Source organism: Ascidiella aspersa, chromosome 9 (genome assembly GCF_963924565.1).
Source record: "Ascidiella aspersa chromosome 9, kaAscAspe10.2, whole genome shotgun sequence".
Lineage (NCBI taxonomy): Eukaryota > Metazoa > Chordata > Ascidiacea > Phlebobranchia > Ascidiidae > Ascidiella > Ascidiella aspersa.
The window spans coordinates 14,534,609-14,541,773 of record NC_139455.1 but is presented as its reverse complement, the minus strand read 5'-3'; the positions used below and the strand labels follow the sequence as shown (position 1 = coordinate 14,541,773).

The following is a 7,165-nucleotide window of genomic DNA, read 5'->3' as shown; positions in this document are numbered from 1 at the left end:
CTAATAATGGGGAATGTGATCGAATTCACCGAACCACGAGCTCGGGCTTGAAGAAATGTCGCTTAAATTTGATTGGCCACTACTATTTGACGTTCCGTCTTCGTTGTGCCTTATGTGGTATGCGTCGGTACAACCGCCTTGAAACTGGCCGTGATTCATAACTGACAGGTTAATACCACCGACCGATCGAGGGTCAACTGTCAACCTACTATTCGAATGCTGAAGGCTATGATGGTTGCTTTGGTTAGGTAGGATTTCGTTTAATCGACCAGGAAAAAACAGATTGCCAGTGGTTAGTTCAGTCTGTCCCTCAAAGCAGTTTGGTGAAAGGCCGTCTCCGTAAGCACGGGGTGCCGCCTGGTAATCCATTGGCAATGTTTGTGGTTGATTGGAGGCACAGTTCTGTCCGATGCTACCACCAGCACACGCCGCATCATCAATTTTGCATAAGAAGTTAGCCTGTTCATTGTCGCATCCAGCCCTGAACGTACCTTCGTGAATAGAGAGGGTATCTACTCTGTTGGCTGGGTTGTTTAGTTCGGTAACCATCGGGTGAAAATCTGCAAAACAAAGTAGATGAATTTTGATCAGCCGTTCGACTTTTCTGCTCTTATAAGGTAAGTAAGACTTAAAAATAGGCTTACATATCGCAACCCCGCCATCTACGTCTAAGCTATATTTTACAATAGTTTTACTAACCGGTAGAATTTGTTGGAAATGAGCCTTCAACTAGACCGTTGACACCCAACGGAGGTTGTGATGTGGTTAGGGTAGATTCTTGGGAAACTCCTTTTCTGTCACTATTTCCTCTCATTCTCTTTCCGCCGACAGGTGGCGCACTCGATCCGCTTGTGCTGTTGTTTGAATTACGAAAAAACTCGCCCCATTTTTGTCGGTTCGTGTCCTTTTTTAGTCTTTTCTCCTTTGCCCGTCTGTTCTGGAACCAGACCTGCATAAACGGTAATGGTTAAGTAAAAAATAAGAATACGCTTGTACAAGGTTATCGGCCAGGAGCATTTGCTACCAAAATAAGTCAATATGCTATTACCGGTACCTCTTGCGTAATCATTTCTAAGTTTGACCCCAATATAAAAATGTTTACAGTCCAACCGTTTCCAGTATACACAGTTTACAATTTTGCTTTTAAAACATCAATTATAGAACGCTGGATCAAAATAATCCCTTAGATTAGACACGAGCAATTTTCGTGCGCTTCGACATTTTAAGAACTACGATCGTGCATGAATTTATTGCAGAAGCCATGCTGCCAGCAACACCCGACACCATCGTGTAAGCACCCCGAGACTTAATCCGAAGTCGAAATACCGAAAGAACATTTTCTTGCTTTGGGTTGCCGATACATAAGGAAAACTTTATTACCTGAACAACGCGCATGTCTAATCCAGTGTCGGAGCTTAATTGCTCGCGGACATGCCGAGCGGGCTTGGGGCTCTGGTTGTATGCGATCTTTAACGTTTCGAGTTGCTTGGCGCTGATGGTCGTCCTCGGGCGTTTCAAACCGTTTTCCATATCCAGATCTGAGAACAGAGACAGAATTGTTAATCACCACAGGCCGGTAAGGACAGACGACCATTGACGTTTAATTTTTGTCCATCATTAGGCTGTGCTCGAAGCAAAGCTTCGCACGAATGAATAACGTCATATTTGAATGCAGTAACGTGGCTAAAACCATCCCAGGAAATGGGCTATTTCGTTTTCTTCATGGTTGGCAACGATATCGATCCAGGCGATCAAAGCTAGGGGCAACTACGGCCTTCGAGAAAGGAGCCACGTCGTTTGGACGCGGATATACCTTCATCTAATCGGATAAGCGGCTTGCATATCGATCAGCGGGAAAACGCTGGCAAGCGCTCCGCGGGGAAATATTGGTTTCGCGAGCCCGATGGCGACTCGCGTAGTCCCGAATTTACGACTTAAACGTCCCATTTGCGTCGTTGTGGAATTTACCGCGCCGTCAATAAGTGCAACTTGAGATGCGGAAATGGTTTTGTCGAGCATGTCATTATTTCAAATTCGCATCTCTGCAAAGTATCGGATAGCTCGCAAAATGCGTCATTTTGATATTATTGACAACACTGCCGGCATACTTTTAAAGATAAAGTGCGTTAAAATCGATGGCGTTTTAAATATCAAAACTGTTCCCTTTTTGTGTTTGTAGACAAACGTCAGCATAATCAAAGAATCCTATCTCCGTTGTTAGTTTATTTCAAATAACAATACGACAGGGTTTTTGAATCCTGTTGGATCAACATGCCATAAATACGTTTCTCACCGGATGTTCAATCAGGAATGTGTTTTTTAATAACTTTGCGAAAAGTAATGTATTTTAAAATATTCTAAGATGTTTACCTCTGGATTTTGCCTGTTCGTAATCCTTTTTGCACACCAAGCGATTATCATCGAGCAAGTAGAATTGGTCACCAGTTCCCAGCTCCTGTTCGCACATAAAGCATTGGAAGCAGTCCAGATGGTAAACATTGTCCTGCGCCCTTCGCACGACTTCTGTGGGCGGAATTCCTTGCTGGCAGCCGGCGCACTTAGTACCGTGTCGCCTGCAGAAAGAATATGATAGTGATCAAATGGCGGTAAAGGGTCATTTTGTGCGGACCGATAAGACCTTGGGCTCGCGACAATGCTGATAAGCGCAGAAAAACTTACGGCCCGCGGTCATGAATTAGCCATAAACACGATGTATAGTCGCTTTGCTCGTCTAGCGTGTATAACAGCAAACACGCTGTCGCTCTATACATAAATTATATTGCTCTTTATTGCACATACTAGCCTCCCTTACACAGATTTAATCGCCTCGTCAGAGAAATTGTAATTAAGACATAAAATATATCATTTTTTAAGAAGTTAGTCTGTTTTCCATAAATTTGCTTTAAAATTAATGGACTATTATATACACCGGGTACAACTAACTAGCTTATCAATAAGGTGTATTGAGACGTAAATATATTTTGCAGTATTTTGTGAGAATGCATATTGCAAGTTCGTTAAAGTTCTGTTGTGCCTCCAAATGGCCACACTTCTAAATTGCCATTTTTATTGCCAAAGTGTCAGCCTCCATATTGCTAGATTGGATACCACATTTTATCTATATTTTTGTGTGGTTCGCCAACGACAAAACCCACCTGAAAAAGTCCTCCTTGCAGTAGACATAGTTTCCCCTTGAGAAGCATTTGTCGGTGAGCTGGCAGCCGCATTCGCCGCACTTTAGGCATTGTGCGTGCCATGGCTTCTCCTGTACTTTGAGGATGTAGCGGTCGAAGATGTGCAAGTCGCATCCGGTGCATTTGGGTATTTCGGCTGGAATAAAAGGGTTAATGTTACAATTCGGTGCATTACACCTCACAAAATAAGTCTTTGAAAAAAAATTATACCGGTACCTATTTTAATTTCGGAAAGTTTCAAAAGCAGTACTGATTGTTTAAGCAAAATTTGAATTTCATGGACTAAACTTAATCTAATGAAGGGATGCCAGTTTTAAACTTACTCAGGGCAATTAGAATTCTGCGAAATTTCTCGCTGTTACTCCCAACACCGAGTTCGTTACTTTCGTTATTGATTAGTGGGAGAGAACTTTGTGCTCCTTCAATTCCAGCAAGATTGTTTTCAGAGTCGCAGCTAAAGTCACTGGTTGACAACGCACTACATAGGCTATACGTGCTGCTAGCGAGTTTCATTTCGCTTGAAAAATTTTCAGTGATGAGAATCATTTCGCGATGTTACTTTCAGGTTTACTTTTACAATACGATTCAAAGTCGAATACGTTGGTCATGTGTCGAACCTAAGCCTATATATACCGATTCTTTTTTTACATGGAAAGAAAGCGCAAGGTTGCGGGCGAAACATTAAACGGTTGCCGAGTTCCCTCACAGGCCAATGTAAACAAATATTCTTCTCATTAGCCGTCCTTTTGCGGAAACGTCGATTCCGTGACCGGCGTCTTTGCTTTCACGCAGGGCTAGGTGCGAAGCGACTCGCGTAGATCACAAGTCGGGTAGCGAAAGTCTATTTGCGTAGACGCTTGACTTTCATGCCGAACAATGCGCTCCTCATGTAAGAACAAGACGAAACGGGAAGGAAACATTTCCGAAACTTGTTGCGATTGTACATTAAGTTGACAAGCCGCGCTGTTGGATAGTGAAAGAGAATCGTGGCACTTGGCCTTGGTTTTATTTTATTTTTCAAAATAACTATGGCGTAGTAGGATGACACGTACTTGTACGGTTTGCTTATCGTTTAACTTGGATACCCCTACTAAATTACATAAATTAATGCATTTTTTTTAATTTATGTGAATATTTGAAAATCAATGTTAAAACAGTTCAAATGGCGATAGAACGAATGAAATCTAAAATGGCCTTCAAGTACTGCATTGTAGCATCTTAAAACATGTATTCATATTTTAGTTGTAAAGATAAAGGCGAATAGTCGGTGGCAAATGTATTCATGCGAGTTATAATAATCCGAAATATAAACTATGATTCCGATCATTTATAGTTGTAGAGTTGCCCAGTAATAAGTTGAACGTTATTTATATATACATAGTTTAGCTTTTGTTTATTTTAATTATTTACACGTACTTTTATACACAGCAATAAGTCTCACTACATCGTTACAAGTCGCTTTCGTTTATGCTGTAAACAACGACGCTGACACTACGAGTGTGTCAAAGATTTATACCGAAAACATGTGCGAGATTACTAAAAGCCAATGGCCAGGCTCGTGCCGATAAAATATTTATATACACCGGGCACTTTACGGTTGGCCGGCAAACTAGCAACCACTTGCTGGTGGATATTCTGTGTGCGACACATCTTCGGAATTCTTTATGGTCAAACAACGAATTAATATTGAATGGAAAGTCGTCCACCTGGCACCATGATACCCCCTTAGTGCTCGCGCCGCCTATTTGCTGAGGTCGCTGTTTATGTCATTATAAAGACTACACTTATCTCCTAGCTAGTACTTTTATGGTAAACTGGGCTATTATTGTTATATTACTATTAGAGAAATAAAAACAAATCAAAGTTACAAGCGATAGCTTTTTAAAAAAATTGCGGCGTGCTGGGAGATTTTTACTTTCGAAAACATACGCCATTGGGTAGCATAGGGGTAAATCATGAGGCACGAGGTCGCAGTCTTTACTATATGTAAATCCAAAAAGTTTAAAACTTCTATCCCCTTGTACTATGCTTGGTCTTTTAAAGAAGTCTATTTTCAAAGGCGCTATGAATGATACGACAAGTTGCGCCGTGTGACTCATAAAGAATACAAAGTTCATTTTCCTGTTCATTATCAATTTTTCTGTCTCATGAAGTTAGTCCATCAACGACGTTATTTTGAACAACATTCGTATCCTTTTCATGTGGCCAAGTGGTCGCGTATTTTTTTAAATTAAAATATTTTGCCAGTGCAAAGTGTACGCAGTTGTTTGCGTTGTGCGCGATTGAACTGATATCAGCTTTGTATTAGCGAACGACATCGCTTAAGAACAACAAATGATTTTAGGATTATTAGTTTATGACGTCACGTTATGACGTATATTCGTGACGTCATCTCTGAAAAAAGTTCCCTCTCCCAAACAAAAATCCTAGATCAGTCCCTGGTTGCGTATGGTTATTTACTATTTACAGGTTTGATAATAATATTCGTTTACAAATTTTTCCAAAGTTAACTTTGACAATTATAATCAAAAATGTACTACAAGTAAGTGCATTTTTGTTCTTCGGGTAGCTTCGAAACATCGACACAAATTTGATTTCGGTGGACTGCCTGCCACACGGGATTATGGCGTGCACCGACTGCAAAATTGATCGTAATTTCCCTTAAATTAGGTTAGATGACGCGATCTAAAAGCCCGAGAAAAAGAGTTTTTGCTTCCTAACCAAATGCGAACAGCCTTGTTTTATTTCTGAAAATGTAGAGGCGAAAGAGATGCAAGTTTTGCATTGGAATTGGACGTTTGCTTAGCGCAGTCTATTGCAAGAACAATAACTTACTTATTTAGAAGATGGTATAAAGTCAGCGCTACTTAGAATTTCCTATCAAGATTAAGTCATGTGAAATACTTTCAAGCATAAACAACACATTTTACAGTTATATACTTTTAATTAGAAGGCTATACCTTTAATGTTTTCATCCGATGATAGAAAAGAGAACATCATGTGGTTGTTTTCCTGTTCTTTTTGACGATTATGTGTGAGTGCAGTGACGTTACCGCTGGAATTGCTCTGTTCGCATCCGATGCCGGAATCGTTAAGACAGTTGCCGTCATCATTTCTCTCAAATCTCTTTGCATTAGAATCTTTCCGTGACAAGCCGCCGTGGGCCGCACGATTATCGTCTTCCCGGTTGTCATGCAGAAAGTCAGCACCAAAATCAAGATCGACCAAAGACTCGTCGTCCTGGTCGCCGTCCAGTACAATGCCATCATCACCATCGTCTCCTTCATCTTCCTCGTGGAAAGCAAAGTCATCGTCATCAGATACATCAACGTACTTATCCAAACAGCGATCCAACATCTGCTGCTGGTTGTTGCTGTTAATTTGGCCACTGTACAAGTGATGACGTGAATTGTTGTTGCTGTTTCTCTCTGTAGGCAACGCTAATTTGTCTCCTCCTAATTTTTCGTCTGCTCCCCAGGATCCAGAAGATGACGTCAGGTTGTGTAGTTGGTGTGCCATCGGAATCGAGGTTTGCTTTAATTTGGCTTTCAACAGATTCGGATGAAAAGTCTTGCTTTCCATTGTGATATTTAAACTATTATTTCTGCAACATATAAAGCAGTGTTATAACGTTGGACTAAAACATTAATTTTCAACCCTGCGCCAATCCTGGACTTCCTACGAAGAGGTATCACGCTGAAGGCGGAACAAACTTTCAAGGGTAAACCTGATAGGATAATTTGTAAGCATAGCAATATTGTCTCGTTTTCAATTATAGAAGAAATGTATCACAAAAAATACTCCAGGCGTTAGATGAAAGAATAAATTTTTAAGGAAATAACAAAAATAGCCAGTTGTATTGGGTAACTGCCAAACTACAAATTATAAACTACAATTTTACATTTAAGTTCAATGTACATGTTTTTGTGCATTTTCACAAAAAAGTCAACACCTTTGTCAATCGTCGGGAA

The 7,165-nt window shown here is 40.6% G+C and overlaps 1 protein-coding gene across 1 annotated transcript; it reads right to left on the bottom strand.

Annotated features, from left to right (window-relative positions):
• Window positions 1–6,194, bottom strand: LOC146133142 (LIM/homeobox protein Lhx3-like). The gene is made up of 6 exons (XM_083397657.1): window positions 6,155–6,194; window positions 3,156–3,330; window positions 2,371–2,573; window positions 1,381–1,538; window positions 700–949; window positions 1–560 (listed from the first exon to the last, which is right to left on the bottom strand). The coding sequence occupies exons 1-6, from the start codon at window positions 6,192–6,194 to the stop codon at window positions 1–3; spliced, it is 1,386 nt and encodes a 461-aa protein (XP_083253783.1).
• Window positions 6,195–7,165: the final 971 nt, after the last annotated feature.

Bases quoted from the DNA above. Each gene is read 5' to 3' on its own strand.
- LOC146133142 (XM_083397657.1), bottom strand. From the start codon at position 6,194: ATGATGTTCTCTTTTCTATCATCGGATGAAAACATTAAAG. The intron at 3,331-6,154 runs GTATAGCCTTCT...CTTTTATTCCAG, and splicing joins ATCGGATGAAAACATTAAAG to CCGAAATACCCAAATGCACC. The intron at 2,574-3,155 runs GTGGGTTTTGTC...TTCTTTCTGCAG, and splicing joins TGCAAGGAGGACTTTTTCAG to GCGACACGGTACTAAGTGCG.